This window comes from Miniopterus schreibersii, assembly GCF_964146895.1.
Source record: "Miniopterus schreibersii genome assembly, chromosome: 2".
NCBI lineage: Eukaryota > Metazoa > Chordata > Mammalia > Chiroptera > Miniopteridae > Miniopterus > Miniopterus schreibersii.
The window spans coordinates 138,586,473-138,613,311 of record NC_138102.1 but is presented as its reverse complement, the minus strand read 5'-3'; the positions used below and the strand labels follow the sequence as shown (position 1 = coordinate 138,613,311).

Sequence of the window (26,839 nt, the reverse complement as noted above, 5' to 3'; positions counted from 1 at the left end):
GATAATTTGTATTTATTGGTGTGACCACTTTTTAACTTTATTTTTATTGTTGCCACTATTACAGATGTCCCCATTTTCTCCCCCTTTGCCCACCTCCACCCAGTCCCCACTGGGTCCCTTCGCTCTCGCCATCCCCACACTATGGGTTACGCATATATGTTCTTTGGCTAATCCCTTCACCTTCATTCAGTCCCACTGCCCCATCTCCTCTGACAGCTGTCAGTCTGTTCCAAGCATCCATGCCTCTGTTTCTATTTTGTTCATTAGATTCCACATAAGGTGTGACCATTTTAACACAACAATAAGTAGGATGTCATCTAAAGGTAGTATAACTTGAGGGAAGCAATACTCCCCGCAAAAAAACAATTGACAAATTGGTTCACATTGCATCTTCTCATTTAAAAATTTAGAAATCAAAATTTTTAAGTCTTTTAAATATAATATAAACAGTAGTCAGTGAATAATCCAGATAAATACATTGCTTAACACCTGCATTATAATATCAGAGTTCTCATGGAAAAACAGCTTTAATGACTAGAAGAAAAATGATTTTATAACCAAATATTACTCAAAGTCAGTTGGGCTGCCTTAGTTGCCACAGAGAGGCAAAGGGAGGGAGGATCCCTCAGTGCCTCTCAAGATGATCTGTTGGAAATTTCAGGTGTGGAGCGACGTTCCATGGGAGCATCCCAGGGCTGAAGCAAACCATGAGCAAGTCCATGCCCCTTCTCTGTGATAGTGACTTTCATTCCTGAGATTTAACTCTGGAATTTATGCCCGTAATCAGAGCTGACACTGCCCCTTCTCCATATAGAGGAAATGTTATCAAGTAATATAGCAAATCTTTTCACATAATAAACCAATCAGATGCTCCATCACAGATTGTAGGAAATTTTTCTTTTTGATTCAATTTTTTAAATGTTTGAGAATCTGTATGGTACTTAGTTTGTGCTAGTCAAGAAAAAAGTCTGTAGGCAACATAGTGCCACAAATTTAGAATGTCAAAGTCCTTGGCTTCTGGTTTTAACACCCGACTGAGAGATGCATCAGGAAAGCAAAAGCAGTATCAACGAACATACAACTATTCCTGTGATTGGCAGAAAAGGCAAGGAGAAGACAATTACCACTTTTTTTCAGGAATAAAGGTAATGAGTGTAATCTGAGTATGGTTCTTCATGATAAGAATTACTGTACTAGTCAGGAAAAAACTTGCAAGAAAGTCAAAATGTTAGACTCAGAATATAGCAAATTACATAAGTAATTCAATGTTGCAGCAGTTTCTAGATACATCCCAAATAATAATAATATAGCTTCAGGTGGAAAATTTTACTTATATTTTTTGCCAGTAATTTTTTTAGGCTTTGAATGTATGTGGAACTGTGTTACTTATAGGTGCTGTTCTAGTTAAAAAGCACCACTTAATTATCAAAACAATTACATCCTCAGGGCAATACTAAAGTAGAGTAGGAATTGATTGCTCTGGATGACATTGAACCTCTATTTCAGAGTTGCATTAAACTCCAGAAAGAATGGATACTTAAACTAAAAACCAATGACCAAGTGTTTGCATCCCAAATGGAACTGGGGTTTGGGGAACAGAGATAAGTGAAGAAACAGGTATCAAAGGAAAAATTACTCCAGACAGGCAATCCATGCAAAGTGTTTGATTCAATATGCAGCCAAATCTATTAATTATAAGAAACACAAGGAAAGAAACAGAAGGGAAGTATGGACATTTTCATGTTTTTATGTGTATTTGACTACATTCCTGAGATTCTGAAGAGCAAATGTTTTTGGCTATTAAGCAATTAGGCATTCAAGAAAATATCCACTGAATGTACCTGTTAAGCTCAAGGAACTAAAAGAGGGGACTGAAAATATAAACATAACAGAGACAAGAAAGAAGAGAAACACCCAGAAATTAGAAATAAAAAGGTAGGAGAAAAAAAATGCATGTTAAGATAAATTATAGCCAAAAAGCACATATTCATAACCCATGCTCACAGACAACAGTGTGGTGATGGCCTGAGGGAGGGGTCTGGGGTCTGGATGGAGGTGGGTAAATGGGGGGGGGTGGAGGACATCTGTAATAGTGTCTACAATAAACTTTTAAAAGTCAACATTCTGACAATCTGGAAAAAAAGATAAATTATGAGAGAATGTTACAAATAGTGTGTGGTCAAAATTACTCATTCCACATAGAAGCCTATAACTATTTTATACCAAAAAAAGAGAAAGAGAGACCTCTGATTAACTTTGGCAAAAATCATTTCATTAGAAAGATAGCAGCAAAAATGCGATTGCAATACAGTGAAAACTGAATGGTCAGTGAGTCACAAAAGGAAAACACTGCGAGCCAGGGCAATGAAATAGTGAGCATATATTTATTAGTTATTACGAGCTAGGCACCTTTCTAGATTTTGGATACATATAAATTTAAATTTTTTAAAAGAGCATTTAAAGTGGGGAATGTGACAGGTACTGGTATCTGATTTTTTTTGTACTTCATGACATTGGTACCAAGATGTTGGGATGTATAAATCTTAGCTGGACAGGTGAAAGATAAAAAACAGTTGTGATGATGTCACGTAATCCTGTGAATGTCACACCCAACATGTCCTAACATTCTAAACAACATATTTCTCACCAGAATACTATGTCCTACAGATAGATGACTATAAATTTTAGAAAGAAAGTCTAAGAAAAGGGGAGAGATAAGACTAAATGAACAAGGAAAAACTTGCTTAGAGAATAAAACATGAGTTTAAAAAATTAAAATAATGCAAGAACTCAAAATTTAAGCAATGGGTTAGAAAGCCTGTACGGTAAGCCCCAAACTGTTTGTGTCACATCCGCACCTTATCAGTACTCAACTACAAAGAAAAACATTGACGTTTTAAGATTTGGCTTTAGGATTTAGCTTTAGTTAGCAGTAAAATATAACTAACTATATCAGCAATTCCCATCTAATGTACAGACAAAAGGAAAACATAAATTGGGAATAAAAAGCGATGAAAAAAGGGCTCATAATTCATAATATTTTGGAGTGTGGTATAGATAATATAATCTGATTTTTTAAAATATGCCTTCAGATTACCAAAACATAGTACTGTGGAACCTAATGATAATAAAAATAATATTTATAACCAAAATTTTAAAAATTGCATGTCAGATGGTTTTGAATAGGTTGTTGAGCAACTCATTCTTGCTATGTGATGTTAACATCACTCTCCTCATTCCAAATATCTCTGAATTATAAATGCAGATTGACAGAAGTCAGGATTCTGTGATGAGAAACCACACAGTAACAACTTTCATTCTGCTGGGACTGACTGACAACCCACACCTGAAGACTGTGGTTTTCATCTTTCTATTTCTCACCTACGTGCTGAGTGTAACTGGGAATCTGACAATCATCTCCCTCACCTTCATAGATCCTCACCTTAAAACGGCCATGTACTTTTTTCTACAAAATTTTTCCTTCTTAGAAATCTCATTTACATCTGCTTGTATTCCCAAATATTTGTACAACATAGCAACAGGTAACAAGACAATCACATATGTCAATTGTATCATTCAGCTGTTTTTGACAGACCTCTTCGGCACTACAGAATTTTTCCTTCTTGCCAGCATGTCCTATGACCGCTATGTGGCCATCTGCAAACCCCTGCATTACGTGACCATCATGAACAACAGGGTCTGTAGAAGATTCATCCTTTGGTGCTGGACAGCTGCCTTGTTGATCCTAATTCCACCGCTTAGCCTGGGCCTAAATCTGGAATTCTGTGAGTCTAATGTTATTGATCATTTTTTATGTGATGCATTCCCCCTCCTAAAGATCTCATGCTCAGAAACATGGCTCATAGAGCAGATGGTCATAATCTGTGCTGTGTTGATCTTTATCATGACTCTGGTATGTATAGTTCTATCCTATATGTACATCATCAAGACCATTTTACAATTCCCTTCTGCCCAGCAAAGAAAAAAGGCATTTTCTACCTGTTCTTCCCACATGATTGTCATTTCCATCAGCTATGGAAGCTGTATTTTCATCTATGTTAAACCTTCATCAAAGGAATCAGTGACTATTAATAAAGGTGTGGCAGTTCTCACGACTTCCATCGCTCCTATGCTAAACCCCTTCATCTACACCTTGAGAAACAAGCAAGTAATACAAGCTGTCAATGACTCTGTCAAAAGAATTACATTGTTCTTTAAAAAATAAAGGAACTTGCTGATATGGAAGAATCAAGTTTTTATAAAAAGATCAGACATCCTTAAGCTGTATCTTTATGCTTTTAATCCTTTCTTTCCTGGGAAGGAAGCTTTATTGGTATTACATTTCTCAATAAGAAAACATAATACATTTCCAAGAAACAAAAGAATGACTTCACATTTAACCAAGCCTTAATAAAACAACAACAAAAAATACAAAGTAAACAGAAACAAGGAATTCATCTTAATATTTTGGACCAAGTAACTGTGCCAACTCCAATTTTTGAGTGACTTTTTTTCCAGGCTCCATTCTGAGTTACTCTATTTCTTACTTTAAATAATAAACCAGAGAGAATGATTTGGGAAAATGGGTTCAATATTTTAAATGAGATTTAAATCTTAAAATAATAATACTGATAAAGATGTTCATCTTTATTTCATGATGACAATGATTGCAGCAGCAAACACAGAATATCACTAGAGACCTATTAAATTTTATTATATGTAATGATAAACTAAAAGTTATTTTATCTTGTCTTTACTTCAAAGATTGGTAAATCAAAGGTCAGCAAAATTATTGCTAGTAAGAGATAATTTCATGGTGTAAATCCATTTGTATGTGACTCCAAACCTCTGTTTGTTATAGTGTGATGCTCCAGTGATGCATATTTTAATGTTAGGATGTCCTTGAGGGATGCCTTAGGGAAATTACATATAACCAAATATGTAATTAATGTATTAATTTATGAAAGGTGGAAGTTTTTTATATAATTTTAAGAGAAAATTTTATTTAAAATATAGCATGCCATTTGAATATAAGCACCCAAAATGTATAAGGAATTGAAAATATTTATTATATTTGAAAATAGTTTCTATTTAATATAATATTTATAAAGAAACTTATACTTTAACATAAAGCAATAAGGAGAAGAAAGATTTGAACAAAAAAGTGAAGTCAGTAGCATATGTACATTCTAAGAAGGTAGCTGAAAGTTAAATTGTCTATAAATTGGTATATAAAACTGAATACATAAATATAGTAATTATGAATGTCCCAGGAAGTTCCAGTGAAATTGGATCAATGAGCTTAAAAATGCCACTAGTCATGACCAATTACTGTAACAGATGCAGGAACTCATATTAAATATTTGGCCACCTCTAGCCACAGATGTTTCTTCAATCAATTCTTATTTATATGTTCTACTTTAATAGCTCCTCAAGGTCATTCTATGAATTAGTTTCCTTTGATCAATATGATATAGGTTCTGGGTTTTGGGTTCATTCTAACTTCTCTACCAAATTACATGAGCTTTCCTTTCATCAAGATCATTAATTTTGCCCAGCCGGGCGTGGCTCAGAGGTTGAGCGTCTACCTGGGATCCAGGCGATCGGGGTTCAATTCCTGGTCAGGGCACATGCCCGGGTTGTGGGCTCAATCAATGGCTCTCTCATCATTGATGTTTCTGTCTCTCTCCCTCTCCTTTCCTCTCTCTGAAATCAATAAAGATATATATTTTTTTAAAAAGATAATTAATTTTGATTTTCATACACCTAGGGTTTCTTTGTAAATTATTTTTCCAGCTTCTCACATAACTCTTTGCAGAAATTCGTACATTATAACCTTTGTAACTGCAATTCATCCCACAATTGCAGTAGCTGTTCTATTTCAGTGGGATTAATTATTTAGAAATTAAATTATCAGATGACTGCATTTACACTGATCACTCTGACTTGAGCAATGAAATACCTGAAAGTTTCCCAAATCTGCAGTGAATAAAAGAAGCAATACTAACACACTACGAATAAAGGAGAAAGTAATGCCATGGGGTAGGGAACTCAGCCACTCAAAGTTGGAAAAAATGTAGGCCTTTTTCTAAGGATAACCTTGGTGCCAGGCTACTGCCATGTCCTGTTCTTCTCCCTCCCATAAGTAGCTCATTAAATCCACCTGACAAGACACTGAGTAAGTACTGATATGATTCCTCAAAACATGTTTATTTGAAACAATTACTATAATATGTATATCATTACATTGAATAAATTACCTCTTTCTGGTAGCTCTAAAAAAATATATTGGCCAATTGAGGAATTCCATTTAGTCTCTATTGAAAATAAAAATTTGATCAGGCAAAATATTTAGAGATCAAATGTTAACTGTCCTATACTCTGTGAATTGTTCCCACCTGCCCAGCCAAAACCTGGACTAGAATAAGCTCTACCGACCAGTAGCTGTAGAACTTGACTCTTTCTCTCCTGAATAATTCTACTCAGGTGCAGCTTTCTGAATAGCCACCACCCCAAAGATGGATGGCCTAATTCCCTGAGCCTGTGAATATTACCTTACATAGCAAAAGGGGCTTGATAGGTGTGATAAAGTCATGGATCTTAAAGTGATTTTATCCTGGATTTTCCAAGAATGCCCAATGTAATCACAAGGAAGCAGACGTAGTAGATGTGACAATGAAAACAAGAGGTTGGAATAATACAAGGAAGGGACCAGGAGCCAAAGAATGCACGCAGCCTCTAGAAGCTGAAAAAAGCAAAGAAATGGTTTCTCTCCTAAAGCCTCCAGAATAAATGCACCCCTGCCCATTACTTGGTTTTAGACTTCTGACTGCCAGAGAGAACACATTTGTGTTGTTTTAAGCCACTAAGTTTCTTCCAAAGCAGTTACGTAAACACATCCAGATTGACTTTGGCTATATTTAATTAAATTTATTAGGGCAACATTGGTTAATAAAATTATATAAGTTTCAAGTATACAATTCTATGATACATCATCTGTATATTGCACTGTGTGCTTACCACCCAAATTCAAACCTTCTTCCATCACCATATATTTGACCCCCTTTCCCTTCACTAGCCCCTCCTTCCCTCTGGTAGACACCATACTTTGTTGTCTTTGTCTATAATTTTTTGTTTGTTTGTCTTGTTGGTTCATTTGTTGCTTTCAGTTTTATGTCCCACAGATGAGTGAAATCTTATGGTCTGTCTGACTCAGTTTTGTTTAGCATGATATTCTCAAGGTCCATCCATGTTGTCCCAAATGGCAGTATTTGCCCTTTTCTTATGGCTGAGTAGGTTTCCATAGTATATATGTACCACATCTTCTTTATCCAATCATCTATGGAAGGACACTTCAGTTGTTTCCATGTCTTGGCCACCATGAATAACGTTATAATGAATATAGGGGTGCATAGATCTTTGTGAGTAAATGTTTTCAAATTTGGGGAGTAGATACCCAGAAGAGAGGTTGCTAGGTCATATGGTAGCTCTATTCTTAATTTTTTGTGGAACCCCAATATTGTTTTCCATAGTGGCTGTACGAGTTTACGTTCCCACCAGCAGTGAATGAGGGTTCCTTTTTCTCCACAACCTTTCAAAACGTATTACTTATCTTGTTGACAATAGCCATTCTAACAGGTGAGAGGTGGTATTTCATTGTAGTTTTGATTTGTGTTTTCCTTATAGCTAGTGAAGTTGAACATCTTTTCATATATCTGCTGGCCATTTATACGTCTTCTTGAGCAAAGTGTCTGTTCAGGACCTCTGCCCATTTTTTAATTGGATTGTATTACACACACAAAAATCACCAGATTTGTAAGGAACCACAAAAGACTTTGAATAGTCAAAGAAATCCTGATAAAAAAAGAACAAAGATGGAAGTATCACACCCCCTGACTTCAAATTATACTACAAAGTGACAATAATCAAAACAACATGGTTTGGCACAAAAACACACACTCAGACCAACGGAACAGACTTGAGAGACCATAAGTAAACCCACATGTATATGGGCATATAATTTTCGACATCGGAGCCAAAAACATAGAATGGAGAAAAGAAAGCCTCTTCAAGAATTGGTGCTGGGAACATTGGAAAGTGACATACAAATGAATAAAACTAGACTACTATTTGTCCCAATATACAAAAATTAACTCAAAATGGATCAAAGACCTAAACATAAGACCTGTAACAAAAACCTACATAGAAGAAAACATAGGTACTAAACGTATAGGCCTTGGTCTTAGAATTTTATGAATTTGACCCCTAAGGCAAGGCAAGTAGGGGTAAAAATAAATGAATGGAACTATATCAAACTAAAAAGCTTCTGCACAACAAAAGAAACCACCAACAAAACGAATGGGCAACCGACCAAATGCAAGAAGATGTTTGCAAACAACAGCTCTGACAAGGCATTAATATTCAAAATATAAGAATTTTTTAATTGTAAAAAATTATTGGTTTGCAACCTTGGGAACTTTCAGGGTGAAATCTGAAACATGTCCCCATACATGGAGGGAGAGGAGAGACCTAAGAAAGAGGCAGACCACTTAGATTGATAGGTTGCAGGTTTAATAAGCAAGGGACTTTACATACAAGGCTCATTTTGGGAGGTCACAAGAGGAGATCTTCACACTTGCCCACCAGAATCTTAAAAGTTTATATAGAGGGACTCAGTCACATGTACCATCCAGATGGTCTCAACAACACATTGCTCTCTCAAATATGTGTCCTTAAGATGGTGGTAAAAATGTACATTCTAAGGACAGGGGAACAGATGAAGAGCCTCCAATTGCCCAGGTCCAGGGTGTCATCAACTGATAGTCACATCCTCTCAATGACCTTCTCCAAAAAACTGGACATAAATAGAACTTTGTTTTAGTCATTAGGTAGTCAATGGTAACACATTTTTTATTTTAAATTATTCTTTTCAGCTTTATTGAGGTATAACTGAAAAAAATTGTAAGATATTTAAAGTGTGCATCATGATGATTTGATATGTGTATACATTGTGAAATGACTCCTTCCATCTTAATACACCCATCCCTATATATATGAACATTAAAGTTCTACTGTCTTAGCAAATTTTAATTTTACTATACAGTATTAACTATAGTCACCATGTTATGCATTAGATTCTCAGAAATTATTCATCTTATAGCTGAAGGTGTGTACTCTTTCACCAACCTCTCCTTATTTCCCCCACTCCCTCATTCCTGGAAACCAGTTTTCTATTGTTTTTAACTTTTACTTTTTATTTATATTCCACATATAAGTGATATATGGTATTTCTCTTTCTCTTCCTGACTTACTTTACTTAGCATAATGCCCTCAAGTTCCATCGATGTTGTCACAAATGGCAGGATTTCTTTCTGGTGGCTGAATATTTCATTATATATATAACACATTTTTTATTTATTCACATGTTGATGGCCATTTAGGTTATTTCCATACCTTGGCTGCTGTGAATAATGCTACAGTGAACATGGGAATACAGATAACTCTTTGATATCCTGTTTTCATTTCCTTTGGATATATACCTCAAAGTAGGATTGCTGAGTCATGCAGTAGTGCTATTTTTATATTCTTGAGGAACCTCCACACTGTTTTCTATAGTACCTGCACCAATTTACATTCCCAACAGTGCACAAGGGTTAACTTTTCCCCACATTCTCACCAACACTAGTTATTCTTGTCTTTTTTATGATAACCAGTTTACCAGATATGAGGTGATGTCTCACTGCGGTTTTGGTTTGCATTTCCCTGGTGATTAATGATGTTGAACACTTTTTCACATGCCTGCTGGTCATTTGTACGTCATTTTTGGAAAATATCTATTCAGGCTGTCTGCCCACTTTTTAATTGGATTTGTTTAGTTTTTTGCTATTGAGTTGTTTGAGTTCTTTATGTATTTTGGATATTAACTCCTTATCAGACATCTAATTGGAAATATTTTTCCCATTTGGTAGGTTGCCTTTTCATCTTGTCAATGGTTTACTTTACTGGCAGAACCTTTTTAGTTTAATGTAGCCCCACTTTTTTATTTTTGCTTTATTGCCTTCCCTTTGTTGTCAAATTCAAAATATCATTGCCAAGACCTATATTAAGGAAACCCCCCTATGTATTCTGGGAGTTTTAAGGTTTCAGGTGTTACACTCAAATTTTTAACCCATTTCAAGTTTTTGTGTATGGTGTAAGATAGAGATCCAGTTGCATTTTTTGCTTGTGGCAATCCAGTTTTACCAACACCATTTATTGAAGAGACTATCCTTTCCCTATTGTATATTTTGGATCCTTTGTCACAAATTAATTCACCACAAGAACATGGAAATTATTAAACGACATGAATATATATAGTACATTAAATTTTAGGTCTGCTGGAACATTAAGATATTGAACATAATTTTGGTGACATGTTTGAAAGTTTAAAAATATTGATGTATATATCCAGTTTTATAAATTATGCTGTTATTTTTAAACAGTACCTATAAATATATTGATATATCTGAAGAGAAAAGTCTGAAAGTTTGATATGATAATTAAGCAGTATGGGTTATGTTTTACATATTTTTCCTTTTTCTTGTCTAAGTAAAATTTTCCAAATGAAATGTTATTCACATAACAAACCAGTAAATGATAAGTGGGATTCTTTATGATCCTTCCATGCGGTGTGTCTCAGCTTATGTTGTGTAATAGTAAAAAGGAGCTGAAGTTGGGTTTTAAAGCAGATTCTTCAGTTGCCCTGCTGGCCTCTATCTGCTGCTGCCTCCTGCAGTCTCCAAGGACGCTGTCTCTGAAGAAGCCATGGTTAGCATACTTTTCAACCCTCATTTTATTACTCAGAAGATTCATTAGTGGCTTTGTTCTAGGGTGACCAGGGACTCTTTGTTTATTCATTTCGTTGAGTTTTTATCAAATAAAGCAAATGCCACACTAGATATAGTAAATGTGCTCACAGCCCTGAGCCCATCATAACAACTTTCTTAAAACTGGAGAAGATTCCTGAAATTCCACAACCCTCATATTAGATTATTATTATTTGATATTTTTATATTTTAGGACGGTTAAAATAATACAAAGATTTCCATGTAATTGGCTAAAGATGGATACTTCCGAGAGGTCTGTGCATCTTAGAGTTGCTGTGAATATAACTGTAAATTCATATGTAAAAGTGACCAGAAGTTCATATGAAAATTTTCACCCCAACTACCATTTTCAATTTAGGAGTTTTAAGATTTTACGTGTTTCAGCAACCAACGGAAACTATGATTGACAGTCACAATAGTAAGTGAGATAAAATTTACCATTTTAATTATATTTAGTTTTGTGTGGTTTTTATTGTGAGTTTCATTATGCTTGGGAAAACATAATTTACCTGTTGTTTTAAAATTGGAAATGTAAATAACTTCTATATTGGTGAAGCATACATGTTTTTACTTTTTTAGAATGCAGTTTCTTTGGATATATAAATGTCATTTACTTGGAGATTTTTATGCATAAAAATATATTGACATTTTAAAGTATTAAAATTGGACACCTATCCAGAAATGTATTACCTATATGATCAACCTCACCTTTAAAAATGCGATCTATAGTTGTCTGATTGTGTAGGCATGCTTCTTAGACTCCTGAAAGAATGGCACACTGACTGAACTGCATCGCTTCGTTAGAGATCCCTGTCCTCATTTCAAACATGTCCTTCACTGTGAGTTATCTTTTAAATTTTGTTTTATTATATTTTGCGATGCCTTAGAAGGAAAAACAAACCAATATTTTTAAAGCATGGAATAATAGCCCATGGTGACAGGGCTGAGTAAGCTTACTCAGTGAGGTAATGCAGTGTTGCCTGAGAGATTAGGAAGGGTGAAGAAAGATAGAAGATGGGCAGCAGAAATCTTTCTCCTCCATCTCAGTTCCATCTAATGCAGTAGTTGAATGTATCTCCAGTCCCTCAGTCTGTGCTGTCGGCAAACCAGGAGCCTTTTTCATTCTTCTTCCTTATGTTGGGTGCTGTAACCCTGAGGCCTTCCCTGCCTTTTCTACTGGATAATCAGAGCTGAGCCTGTCTCACATCAGTAAAGCAACATATTAGTTTACACAATAAAGGGAGTCCACATACATATAAATTGGGGTCTCCAGGGGAAATTTTTCATAATTCACTGTTGTAGGGAAATTCTAACCTAGAGACACTAATTTTAAAATAAAAATATTTGAGTCCCTACTAATGTAATTGTCAATGACTTAAAACAATCTGTGAAAAAGCTAGTAACACAAACTCACAATCAAAAAAGTCTGTGTCCTCTGGATTTAATGTCTTCCACATAGATGCTCTCAACGCAAAAACTGCATCAACAGAATTTTACTGGAAGACAGAGCAGAGAAGGCAGCTTCTCTTTATCTGCTGTGAAGGTGATAAAGAAAAGCAGAAAAGTTAATCTTCTTTGAAAGCAAAAGAAAAAAATTCAACAACAGATTCTAACCTAGAAATTTTTTAAAAAGTTCAATAATCATTTAATCCAAATTCCACATTTTTAAAATTTAAAAAGTGAACATTCTGGTTACATAGCTACTCTCAAGTTCCTTAGCCAGTTCAGGACAAAATGAGCTCTTTTTAAAATCACATTTATTAGAGTGACATTGGTTAATAAAGTTTTATATATAGGTTTCAAGTGTACAAGTCTATGACACATCATCTGTATATTGCATTGTGTGTCCCAAAGTTAATATCAAAGGGCTTTGAACTATAAGTCCAAACAGAAAGAAAAATAGCTTTATAGATGTCTGGAAAACATACATAGATAAATTAATTTAGAAACATTTGTTGGACAGTTGACAACATACCTGGGGCTATGTTAGGTGTACAGTGAAAAAGACACATATTTCATGATCCCCACAAATTAGTATTCCTTCTTATGTGTTAAAAAAGTAGCAAGCATTAGTTTCCATGTGAACACAGTGACAAAGATTAAAGATAGCACAGTTATCAGACTTGCAAGAAACTTCCCAGAGGGTTTAAGGATGAAGTCAAAAAACAATGAAAAAATAGAAGTTATCCAGGTGAGTTGAAGATGGAACAAATGCTCTGTGAGAAATGCTTGCTAAAATATCTGTCACGTAAAATGCACTCAATAAATATATTCTATTATTTTTATTGAAAGGAACATATTAAGAGGAGGAGGAGGAAGAGGGTTAGAGATTATCAGTTTTATTTGTGACATAATGGATTTGAAGGCCACGTGCAATATTCAAATAGATATGTCAGGTTGCATCTGAAAAATCAGGAAGGACTCTTACAAAGTAAAGATATTGGTTTAGTAATAATCACCTGAAAGATGATATTTCAAAACATAGGAATGGATGAAAATACAGAAGAAATATCAGTATGGTGACAGGTAAAAATAGACGAAGAAAACACTAACAGACAGATAAAAGGGTTAGGGAAACATATCTGTAGTTAGTGTCTCTGAAGTTTATCAGAGCACTTCCTAAGAGTGTAAATGTACACTGTGCTTAAGCATAAGTATATTGTGCGTTAAGATAGTTTATATTCTGCACCACCGTGAGTTCTAAGTGATTGCTTAGGGACAGAGAAACCGTAGAAGGAGGCAGTGTCAGGAGGAGAGCTGAAAAAGCGTGTGTCGGTGTGTCAGTGTCTGTGTGTGCGCACGCACGTGCAGGCACGATAGGGCTTAGAGGTATTCAGGAGAGACACACACAAGTATAAAATAAACAAAATTATTTAAGCATAGAGCTGGAACAGTGACTTTAAGTGACTACAGAATGTACACAGAGAACCCAAGTGGTTTTTTTTGTTTTGTTTTGTTTTAAATATATCTTTATTGATTTCAGAGAGAGGAAAGGAGAGGGGGAGAGAGAGAGATAGAAACATCAATAATCGAGCCCACAACCCAGGCATGTGCCCTAACTGGGAATCGAACCCCGATCACCTGGATCCTAGGTCGACGCTCAACCGCTGAGCCATTCCCGGCCGGGTGAGAACCCAAGTTATCTGACATACGTTAACACTTTAAGGAGCAAAGTGTCAAGCAAATACATCAAACAGAATTCTTGAAAAATCAAGATATTTTGCTCCTCTTAAACGACAGACCCATAGGAGTGAAAAGTTGTCCTTTACAAAGTATGCATTTAAATTGTAGATATTTTTAAATAATGAATTTTTACAACCTGACTATGATAGATTTCATACTTTTAAATAATCTATAATAAAATGTCTCAATGTTACACGCAGACTTAACAGAAGTCAAGAGTCAGCAATGAGAAACGGCACTGTAACAACATTCATTCTGCTGGGCCTGACAGATGACCTTCAGCTGCAGTTCGTGATTTTCGTCTTTTTCTTTCTTGCCTATATGCTGAGCATTACTGGGAACCTAATCATCATCTCCCTCGTCTTACTGGATTCTCACCTTAAAACAGCCATGTACTATTTCCTACAGAATTTCTCCTTCTTGGAGATCTCATTCACATCTGCCTGCATTCCCAGGTACTTGTATAACATAGCAACAGGTGACAAGACCATTACTTACAATGCCTGTGCCAGCCAAGTCTTTTTTACCGACCTCTTTGGCGTAACTGAATTTTTTCTCCTAGCGGCCATGTCCTATGACCGCTATGTGGCCATCTGCAAACCCCTGCATTATGTGACCATCATGAGCAGCACAGTCTGCAGAAGACTTGTCTTTTGTTGTTGGGTAGCTGGTCTGTTCATTATAATCCCCCCACTTGGTCTAGGCCTGAATCTGGAATTCTGTGATTCTAATGTCATTGATCATTTTATCTGTGATGCAGCTCCCCTCCTGAAAATTTCTTGCTCAAATACTTGGTTCATGGAACAGACTGTTATAATTTGTGCTGTGCTGACCCTCCTTATGACACTTATGTGTGTAGTACTATCCTACACTTATATCATCAAGACAATTTTTAGATTCCCTTCTGTTCAGCAAAGGACAAAAGCTTTTTCCACCTGCTCTTCCCACATGATTGTGGTTTCCATCACCTATGGCAGCTGCATCTTCATCTATATCAAACCTTCGGCGAAGGAATCAGTGGCTATTAACAAGGGTGTGACAGTGCTCACGACTTCCATTGCTCCAGTGCTGAACCCTTTCATTTACACCTTGAGAAACAAGCAAGTAAAACAAGCCTTCAGAAACTCAGTCAAAAGAATTGTGATATTTTCCAAGAAATAAGAGAATGTGAAGCCAAATAAACATATATATAATGGAGTTACCAAATTCCATAGTCAGGTTAACTTTTCCGGAACACTTTCATTCATCCTGATTTAATGACACCTCCTCACAAACCTCTTTTAAGATCCTTCTGTATACAGGCATATTAATAGCTTTTTAAATTTAAATCCTGGCTTCACCTCCAAATTAGGAACACCAAAATAATATAAAATATAATAATAAAATATAAAATAATAAAATAAAATAAATAATAATAAAATAAAATACAGAAGTATATCTCCAAATTAGAACTATCAAAAGAAAAATAAATAGGTTAGTAAATCTTTGCATTTCCCAGGAAAAGAATTAGTATCCGTGGCCATTGTTTGGTCTAATTGAAAACTTTCAAATGATTTATTCAGTGATTCACTTAACATATATGTATTGGGTACTTTCTTTGAGACAGGTACTGTTTTAAGTACCAAAAATAGAGAAGGATCAACAAACCAGCAAAAACTTATTCCCCATATACCCTCAGGGATAAACAAAATCTATTCTATGTTAAATAAAGCAAAATGGTTAACTTGCACTCAAATAAATTTTTTTTTCATGAAGGGGAATTACAAACCTCATAATGATGGAAAAACACCTAAAATGCTAAAACTTAAAAATTATAAGATGTGTGTTACATATATCAAATTGCTAACAACCAAAACTTTTAAATGTTATAAGCTTTTCTCAAAAAATACATAAAGTTAAAGGAAAGATGGTGACAATAGATAATAACTATTTTGAGGAATTTAAGTATTTTACTATTACAAAAACCCTACCAGTCATAGACACATATACTGAAATGCCAACACAGAATGTCACTAAAACAGAACAGTTTTTGAAAGGAATATGAAAAGCTATAATAAAGGTATTACATATTTTATGATATGAAAAGGTATACTTTGAAAGAACACAAACTCTTCACCACATTTCCTCCAAAAAAACAGAAGTTCATAGTTCATCATCTCTAACTATCTCCCCCATCCCACTACACTGGAGGCTCCAGTGATTTGAACCTAATTTTCTCTCTGCTTTCATGTCTAGTCTTTTCCATACACTATTTCTCTGTCAAAAATATTTTCCTCATTCTTTGTTGACTCACAGTTTTTTCCTTAATTTTTTAAATTTAGAAGTCCCTCAGGTTATTCAAATATTAAACATAAAACTACCATATGATCCAGCAACCCCACATTTGGGTATTTATCCAAAAGAATTAAAGTCAAGATATTAAAGAGACATCCGCACTACCATGTTCATTGCAGCACTATTGACAATAACTAAGATATAGCAGCAACCTGAATATCTATGGACTGGTTAATGGATTAAGAAAAAAAAAAAAAAAAGTGGTAAAGCCATAGAGTAGAATACTATGCATCCTTTAAAAAGAAGGAAATTTTGCTCTGGCTGGGCAGCTCAGTTGGTTGGAGCATAGTCCCATATATCAAAAAGATGGCATGTTTGATTCCCAGTCAAGGCACATACCTAGGTTGTGGGTTCTATCCCTGGTTAGGGCACATACAGGAGGCACTGATGATTCTCTCTCACAAGGATGTTTTCTCCCTCTCTCTCTAAAAATCAATATAAATATCCTCAGGTGAAGATTTAAAAAATAAATTAATAAATGAATAAAAATAAAAAGAAGGAAATTTTGCAACATGCAGAAACATAGATAGACCTTGAAGATGTTATGCTCAGTAAAATAAGCCAGACAAAAAAGACAAGTGTTTTATGATTCCACTTACATGAGGTATCCAAATTTATAAAATTAAAGACTAAGATGGTGGTTACCAGGAACTGAAGGATGGGGAATTATCAATAAACAGGCATACATTTCAGTTAAGATGAATGAGCACTAAAGGTCTACTTTATAACACTGTACCTTAGGTCAACAATAATGTATAATTGTATAATTTTTAAGAGGAGAGATGTCATGTTCAGTGTAAATTTTTTAAGAGGAAACATATGTTAAGTGTTCTTATCACAATAACTGTTTTTCAAAACCACACACACATTTTTAAAATAATAAAGAAACAAGCCCATATAAATACAATTTTAAGGGAATACAAAATCTAGCTTGATGCTAGTTAATATCCCTGCATTAGATTACAACTCATCATTTACCAATGGTTATTGTTACTAAAAAGAACCCTTCCTGTGAGGTTTCCCATTCTTATAGCATACGTGGTCCATGTCTATGTTTCACACTTGAAAATTAATGAAAAGATCATTAGAATATCTAGTGTATATTTGTATAAAACTGAATAAGCTCAGACAGCATGTTACTCATAATTACAGCATTAATACTATTCTCATGAATAATAAATATCTATCGGTTTGGGGGAAATGTCACTACTACTGGGATTTTTTCCTGCCAAATCTCACATGCCCCCAAAACACAAAAGAATCACCATGCAGTAACAACAACCTACGTTTCCCCATTCAAAATATGTTTCCCCAACATTTTCCTTTTTTCTGTCCATATCCTTTAGTAGATTGTCAATATTGAAGTCAGATACTTGGTTAGTATTGTTCCCTTGGGTTTGAATAGTGCTTGGTCTTTCAAATATGTTCAAAGGATGCCTTTCCTAACTGTAAAACATCAAAACTAGTGGAATCACTATAACAGAAAATGAAGCATTTGACAAACTTCTAGTTATAAAATAAGTCATTAATATATGGTGGCAAACAGCAGTCTAGTTTTATTTTTTTGTATGTTGCTATCCAATTTTCCCAGCACCTTTTATTGAAGAGGTGTTTTTTCTCTATTGCATGTTTTTGGCTCCTTTGTCAAAAATTATTTGCCCATAAACATGTGGATTTCTTTCTGGGCACTCAATTCTGCTCCATTGGACTGTGTATTTTTCTGTCAATACCATACTGTTTTGATTATTGATGCTTCATAATATAATTTGAAGTCAGGGAGTGTGATACCTCTGGCTTCATTCTTTTTTCTCAGAATTTCATTGGATAGCTGGTGTCTTTTGTGGTTCCATAAAAATGTGATGATTCTTTTGTTCACTTTCTTTTTAAAATGCCATTGGGATTTAATAGGAATTTCATCAAATCTATATATTGCTTTGGTTAATATGGACATTTTTAACTATATTGATTCTTCCAATCTATGAATACAGAATATCTTTCCATTTATTTTTGTCTTTTTTTGATCTCTTTAATAATGTCTTATAGTTTTCCTGTATATGCCCTTCACATCCTTCATTAAGTTTATTCCTAGGTATTTTATTCTTTTTGTTGCAACTGCAAAACAAACTGTTGTTCTTTTCTTTTTCTGAAATTTCATTATTAGTATAAAGGAAAGCAGTGGGTTTCTATACATTGATTTTGTATCCTGCAACTTTACTCTAAATATTTATTTCTAATAGATTTTTTGGTGGAGTCTTTAGGGTTTTTATATATAGAATTATGTCATCTGCAAAGAGTAACAATTTTACTTCTTCACAATTTGGATGCTTTTAATTCCTTTCTCCTGTCTGATTGCTCTAGCTAAGACTTCCAGTACTATGTTAAATAACAATGGTGAAAGTCACTATATACAAAAATTAATTCAAAATGATCAAAGAACTAAATATAAGACCTGAAACAATAAATTACATAAAAAAACAGGTACTAAACTAATGTACCTTGGTCTTAGAGAGGATTTTGTGAATGAAAACCCAAAGACAAGAGAAGCAAAGGCAAAATAAATGAATGGTACTATGCTAAGCTTCAGTAGGTGTTAGGGAAATTCAAATCAAAGCTACAATGAGATACCACTTCTCACCTGTTAGAATGGCTGTTATCAACAAGACAGGTAATAACAAGTGTCAGAGAGGTTGTAGAGAAAAAGAGCCCTCATTCACTGCTGGTGGCAATGTAAACTGGTACAGCCACTATGGAAAACAGTATGAAACTTCCTCAAAAAATTAAGAATAGAGTAACCATATGACCCAGCAACCCCACTTCTGGGTATTTACCCAAAAAATTTGAAAACATTTATTTGCAAAAATATATGCACCCTTATGATCACTGCAGCATTATTCAAAGTGGCCAAAACTTTTATAAAAATTGCTGAAGAGCCCTAGCCAATATGGTTCAGGAGTTAGAGGGTCAGCCTTCGGACTGAAGGGTCCTGGGTTTGATTCCAAACAAGGGATAGGTTGCAGGCTCAATTCCACATGCAGGAGGCAACCAATCAATGTGTCTCTCTCACACTGATGCTTCTTTCTCTCTCTCCCTCCCCCCTCCCTTCCACTCTGTCTGAAAAGCGATGGAAAAAATATCCTAGGGTGAGAATTTAAAAAAACTGAAGTTTCCTTGGAAAGGTGATTGGATAAAGAAGATGTGGTACATATATACAATATAATACTACTCAGCCATAAGGAAAGATGAAATACTGCCATTTGTGACAACATGGATGAATCTTGAGACATCATGCTAAGCAAAATAAGTCAGACAGAAAAAGTTAAGAACCATATGATTTCACTCATATGTGTGATATGAAACTAAAAGCAATAAATGAACAAACAAGACAAATGAACAAACAAAAACTCATAGACACAGACAACAGTATTGTGGTGAACAGAGGGAAAGAGGGGTGGAAAGGTAGTAAAAGGTAAAGGGGGTCAAATATATGGTGACAGAAGGTTTGACTTTGATTGGTGGGCAGACATTCAATACAGATGGCATATCATAGAATTGTACACTTGAAACCTGTATTTTCTTTTTAACCAATGTCACCCTAATAAATTTAAAAATTTAATTAAAAATGTAAGTCATGGGAAGGTAATGTACAGCATAGGGAATATAGTCAATAATATTGTTATAACTTTGTATAGTGACAAGTGGTTGCTAGACTTATCAGGCTGACAAATTAATAAGGTATACAAATGTAAAATCACTACGTCATGCACATACAGCCACTTGTTTCTGGCCCCAAACCGATTTAAGGTTAAATTACAGAGCATTCAACTTGAACAACCAACTGAAGGCTGGTTGATCTAAAATATTATAATCAAGAAATACAGAAGAAGCCACACAGAGACTGGTAAGAAGGGCAGAAACTGAGGAAAGCGTTACCCCAGCACACAGGTGCAGCAGCAGTTGAGAAGCTGGAGGGCCGCAAAACTCTGTCACCCTAGAAGTGTAGGGTCTCAACCCCTCAGAGGGATCCCCAACCCAGAGTAACAGACAGGAAGAATAGCGTCTGTCAGTGAAAATCAGTGGGGTTTCAGTCCAGCTGAAAGACTCAGGCCACACCCTTTCAGGGAAGAGCACTCCTGTTGTTACAGCACCAGCCTAGGGAGTTCACAGTCGGTACTCCAACTGCAGGTGAGGCTATGTTGCTGTGCTCAGGTCCTATGGAGAGGTTTGCGGGCTACATCCAGCAGTGACTTTAAGGGGTCTTCTATTTTCTGGGGAGGCTTTTGGCAGATCCCAGGAGAGTGACTAAACTTTGTGGTTTGGGAAAGAGGGCCAGTCTCCTCCACCTCAAATGCACATCTGGCACCCCTCCCTGCACCCTTTGAGCCACTCAGCATGCCCAGTACTGCTGGGTTCCATGGCAAGGGGGAGACATGTGGAGCTAGGACTTTCAGACTGTGTCCCTTCTGGAGGCTTCTGTCCAGGAGCCAGATTGGTGAGTGCTGGACTGTGTGGCTACATTGTGGGGAGGCAAATATAATCTTCCAAGTGACTTCAGCCCACACAACCCTGGGAAAAGGAATAAATGCCACCTCCATCCTACAGGCTTGTGGGCACCACCCCCAGTGGAGAATGTTTGGGTCAGTCTTACAAGTCCTGTATATACCTGCTGGATATAGTTCTGGGGGGAGGGGAGGGGAGCAGCTAAGAGCGAGGACATTAAAGAGTGAGACCCTTGGAAGCTATTGTCTAGGTCCAGGACAAAGTGCTTAGCTCCCTCCTGCAGTCTGGGCCAGCATCATCCCCAACCAAAGACATTTTTGATCTATCCCCTTAACTCCAGGTTGGCTGAGCTTGCTCCTGCAGAGGGGATAACTGGCTGCACCCAATCTGAACCTGAAGGGGAACTAGAGATGGAGACTCTAGCAAATACTGAGGGGTTTGGCTTTGAAGCAGGGGCCATTTTCCCCTCAGTGAGTGCCTGACTGTGTAGTCTTGAATTAGGGGTCCCACTAGCCCTGTTCTCTTGGCCCAGTGTCTCACCCTACTGAGCCCACAATCTGTGAAAGGGGCTGTAGATTGTGGCTAGTCAAGGCTCATTCTACAGTTTTTCTTCAGAAGACTCTGGAAGACCAGGCAACCTCAGGGGAGGCAGAGTAGCTGACAGGTGGATGCAGACCTCATGGAGCCTAGGTCCTTTTAAAGATCTGCCCCTAGCTCTAGACCAGAGGAAGCAGAATCTTTTACACAGATTGGCCCCTCCCACACTCACTCAGATCCAGTAGATGCAGATACAAACAGTGAACAGCGTGGTGGCTCCAGATTGGCAGCCTAAAGCTGGTTTACACACAATGTCTGGCAGTGACCTATACCTGAACCCCACCCAAGTGGAACCAGAACCAACACAACCAGTGGGTGGCTTCAGACCACACCAGAACTCTACCCAATTAACCATACAAGCAGCACACCCAAAGAGGGATTCTGGCAAGCACCAGACCCTGCTGAGAACAACTCAGTCTTAGGGGAAGCCTGTGCACTGTCTCATACATGGTGATCAAGGTTTACACTTATAGTCACCCAGCCTGAAGGGTTAACTCCATTCATGAAAAGGCCAACAGCATTCAAGACTCAACTTCAACAGGGGGTGCAAATAACCCATAACAAACATTCCTGAAGCACCAAGCTCAGGTGATCTGGAAGATTGTGTCACTGAGCCCAACAAGACACCTTCATCATAAAACCATCATAACCAGCTTTGGAGTCATAGAAGATCTATCTAATACACAGGGACAGAATGGAGAGACAAAGAAAAGTTCCCCAAACAAAAGAACAAGAGAAATCCCCAGAAAAAAAAAAAATGAAATAAAATGGATGAAATGAAAGCAGCCAAAATATGAGATGCAGAGTTTAAAATAATGGTTATAAGGATGCTCAAGGACCTTTTCTCCTGGGAAGCTCTTAATTTCCCCTTCAATTTTTTAAAATTGGCATTAAAAGGACACAGAAACCAAAATTGGCATTAAAAGGACATAGTAACATTAAAGTAGGCATTAAAAAGAACATAGAAACCATAATTTAAAAAAAAAAAAAAAGTAAAAATAAGAAATACAATATCTGAAATGAAGAATCCACTAGAAGGAATGAACAGCAGGTTAGATGAAGCAGAGGACCAAGTCAGTGAACTAGAGGACAAGATAACAGTAAGCACCCAAGCAGAGCATAAAAAAGAGAAAAGAATTTTTTAAAATGAGGAAAGTCAAAGGGACCCCAGGGAAATCAAACATAACTACATCTATATCATAGGAGTACCAGAGGCGAAGAGAGTAAGAAAGGGATAGAGAACCTGTTTGAAGAATTAATGGCTGAAAACTTCCCTGACCTGGTGAAAGAAAAAGTCACATAACTTCAGGAAGCACAGAGAGTCCCAATAATGATGAACCCAAAAAGACCCACACCAAGACACATCATAATTAAAATAGCAAAGGCTAAAGACAAAGAGAGAATGTTAAAGATAGCAAGAGAGAGACAATTAATTACCTCCAAGGAAGTTCTCATAAGGCTGTCAGCTGATTTCTTAACAGAACCACTCCAGGCAAGAAGGGAAAGGCATGAAGTATTCAAAGTAATGAAAAGCAAGGACCTGCCACCAAAACTACTTTAGCCAGCAAAGCTACTGTTAAAAATTGAAGGTGAGCCCTGGCTGGGTGGCTCAGTTAGTTGGAATGTCATCCCATACACTATGGGTTCAATTCTTGGTTAGGGCACATACATAGGTTGCGGGTTCAAACCCTGGTAGGGGTGTTTAAAGGAGGCAACCAATCAGTTTCCCTCTCACATCAATGTTTCTTACTCTCTCTCTCTCTCCCTCTCCCTCTTTAAAATCAATAAAAACATATCCTCAGGTGAAGATTTTAAAAAATTGAAGGGAAAATTAAGAGTTTCCCAGGAGAAAAAAAAAATAGCTAAAGGAGTTCATTACCACCAAAAGGTATTGCCAAAAATGTTAAAGGAACTGCTTTAAGAAGAAGAAATAGAGAAAGAAAGAAACATAAGTATAAAGAAAAATGGCAATAAGTACCTATCAATAAACTTAAATGTAAATAAATTAAATGCTCCAATAAAAAGACATAGGGTAGTGGAATGAATAAGAAATCATGACTCATATATATGCTGTCTACAAGAGACCTGCCTCAGAACAAAAGATTCACACAGGTTGAAAGTGAAGGGATGGAAAAAATATACCATGCTAATGGAAACAAACAGAAGAAAAAAGCTGGCATAGCAATACTTATATTTGACAAAATAGACTTCAAAACAAAGGCTATAACAGGAGAAAAAGAAAGCCACTACATAATATTAAAGGGATTGGTCCAACAAGAGGATACAACCCTTGTAAACATATATGCACCCAATATAGGAGCACCTAAATATAAAAAGAAAATCTTGGTGGACTTAAAGGGAGAGATTGACAGTACTACAGTCATAGTAGGAGATTTTAGCACCCTACTATTATCAATGAATAAATCTTCCAGACAAAATAATCAACGAGGCAAAGGGGACCTTAAATGATACATTAGATCAAATGGATTTAATTGGTATTTACAGAACATATCATCCCAAAGTAGCAGAATATACATTCTTCTCAAGTGCACATAGAACATTCTCAAAGACAGACCACAGATTAGGACGCAAAATCAGTCTTAACAAATTCAAGAAGACTGAAATCATATCAAGCGTATTCTCAGGTCAAAATGGCATGATATTAGAAATCAACTGTAATAAAAAAAAAAAAAAACACTCAAAAACATTCAAACACATGGAGGTTAAATAGCAGGTTATTAAACAATAAATGGATTAACAGTGAGATCAAGGAAGAAATCAGAAATTACCTGGAAACAAATGAAAATGAACACCCAACAATCCTAAATCTATGGGACACCAAGAAAGCAGTCCTGAGAGAAAAGTTCACAGTATTACAAGCCTACTTCAAGAAGTAAGAAAAATCTCAAATAAATGATCTATTGCTACAATTAAAATAGCTAGAATAATAACAACAAACAAAGCCCAGAGTGGAAATAAATGGCATAAAGACTACAAAAAAAATACAAAACATCAATGAAACCAAGAGCTGGTTTTTGAAAAGATAAAGAAGATTGACAAACCTTTGACCAGACTCATCAAGAAGAAAAGAGGGAGAATGCAAATAAATAAAAATCAAAAATAAAAGAGGAGAAGTAACAACCAGAAATACAAATGATTGTAAGAAAATACTATGAACAACTATATGCCAACAAGTAAGACAGCCTGAATGAAATGGATAAATTTCTAGGAAACTTAAGTCTTCCAAAACTGAATCAGAAATAATCAGGAAACCTGAATAGACCAGATAGAACTAGTGAAATTGAAGCAGTAATCCAAAAAATCCCAACAAACAAAATTCCTGGACCCCATGGCTTCACAGATAAATTTTACCAAACATCCAAAAAAGAAGTAGCACCTATCCTTCTCAACTATTCAAAAAAATTCAAGAAGAGGGAAGGCTTCCAAGCTTTTTTTTTACAAGGCCAGCATTATCATAATTCCAAAACCAGATAAAGACATGATAAAAAAAGAAAATTACAGACCAATGTCCCTGATGAACATAGACGCTAATGTCCTTAATAAAATATTAGCAAACCTGCCCGGCCGGGCGTGGCTCAGCGGTTGAGCGTCGACCTGGGATCCAGGCGATCGGGGTTCGATTCCTGGTCAGGGCACATGCCCAGGTTGTGGGCTCGATCAATGACTCTCTCATCATTGATGTTTCTGTCTTTCTCTCCCTCTCCTTTCCTCTCTCTGAAATCAATAAAGATATATTAAAATATATATATATATTAGCAAACCGGATACAGCAATACATTAAAATATCATACACCATGATCAAGTAGGATTTCTTCTGGAAATGCAAGGTTGGTACAATATTCTCAAATCAATAAATGTGACACATGTGACACATCACATAAACAAAATGAAAAATAAAAATCTCATGATCATATCAACAGATGCAAAAGAAGCATTCAGTACAATCCAGACTGAGGGTTATAGTCCCAGTCATGGCATTACAGGAGGAAACCGATCAATGTTTCTCTCTAACATTGATGTTTCTCTCTCTCTCTGCTTTCTTCTCTCTCTAAAATCAATAAAAATATATCCCTGGGTGAGGATTTTTAAAAATACTATCTTTACATGAATTCATATATGACCATATCTTTGAAGTGCTGGAAAGGGGAGATGGAAATAGTATTTTTATTTTTTAAATATTCATAAATATTTTCATATAGTTCTTTAAAATATAAAAAAGAGTTATCACTTGCTTTGAGTTTTCTTTTTTATTTTGTTATCTTTTTTAATGATTGAGAAAAAAAATAGCAGGTGGGATAGATAGAGCTGTGTGATCTTTCAGCTTCCATAGATGGTAGGGAAGAAGTACAGGAAAGGCAGACTACTTCTTGATCATCTGTTTTTTTATTATTTTATCTTGACCTGTGCCTGTTGCTATTGTTACATCTTTGTGTCTCTAGGGACACTGCCCCCACTGCTGCGTCTTTCAGGATGTTTACCCAAGTTCATTACAAAGGAAAACTCATTAGCGATGTTTCAACCTGGATCACCAAGGACCTAGTTGTTTAATATTTAGTTTGAGGTTCAGGAAATAAATATAAACCTTACTAGTGTGAAAGCCTCTTATCCTATCCAGAAAAGTCGTAAGTAATATCAATGATTTCAAAGTAAGAGGGGGAAATATTTAAACAATATTTTACTTTCAACCAAGAGAGAGCTAGAAAGTATTTCCTAGGCATAAAGTTCTTAGTTTGAAAATCTTCTCATGTGTTGGAGATGAAAAATTCAAAGACTTCTAGCTCCTCCCAGAGCACCAGTCAGGGTAAGTGGAGTCTTAAACTTGCAAAGTAAATTTCACACAAACCTTTTCTAATAGATTCTCTTCCTCAAATTAGCCCTTAGAGTTCTGGTTGTTACAAGATCAGCTAAAGCTATTATTAACTTTCAGAAGAGCAAGTACAGTGGCCATTTCATTTACTTTCATTTTTGGTAAACCTATGTGTTGATTTTCTTTGAGTAGATTTGACACTGATTTACCAAAATCAGATGTAATTAATATTTGAATTATCATATAAAGATCCACAGGTTTTTCTGAGTTGTATCTTTGAACACTGCTTTTTATAATTTAAGATAACGTGAATTTATATGCAGTGAGAATTTATCTCTGCCACACCCTCACTTTTCTCTTTAAAGAGAAATATATATATATTTACATTAAAATCACCTGATATGACAACTCATATCATAATATTCACAAAATTAGTTATCTTTGTACTTTTTAAAAATATAAATATCTTTAAAAGAGGCAAACTATTCTTTTTAAAATTTGCTTCTTGAAAACTAACACTGATGAGTGGAATAAA

General features: G+C 35.8%; 1 protein-coding gene across 1 annotated transcript; it reads left to right on the top strand.

Annotated features, from left to right (window-relative positions):
* Positions 1–3,289: 3,289 nt before the first annotated feature.
* Positions 3,290–15,209, top strand: LOC308552538 (uncharacterized protein; the record flags this gene model as incomplete). Its single annotated transcript, XM_081127772.1, has 2 exons — positions 3,290–4,209; positions 14,249–15,209. The coding sequence occupies 2 exons, from the start codon at positions 3,290–3,292 to the stop codon at positions 15,207–15,209; spliced, it is 1,881 nt and encodes a 626-aa protein (XP_080983898.1).
* Positions 15,210–26,839: the final 11,630 nt, after the last annotated feature.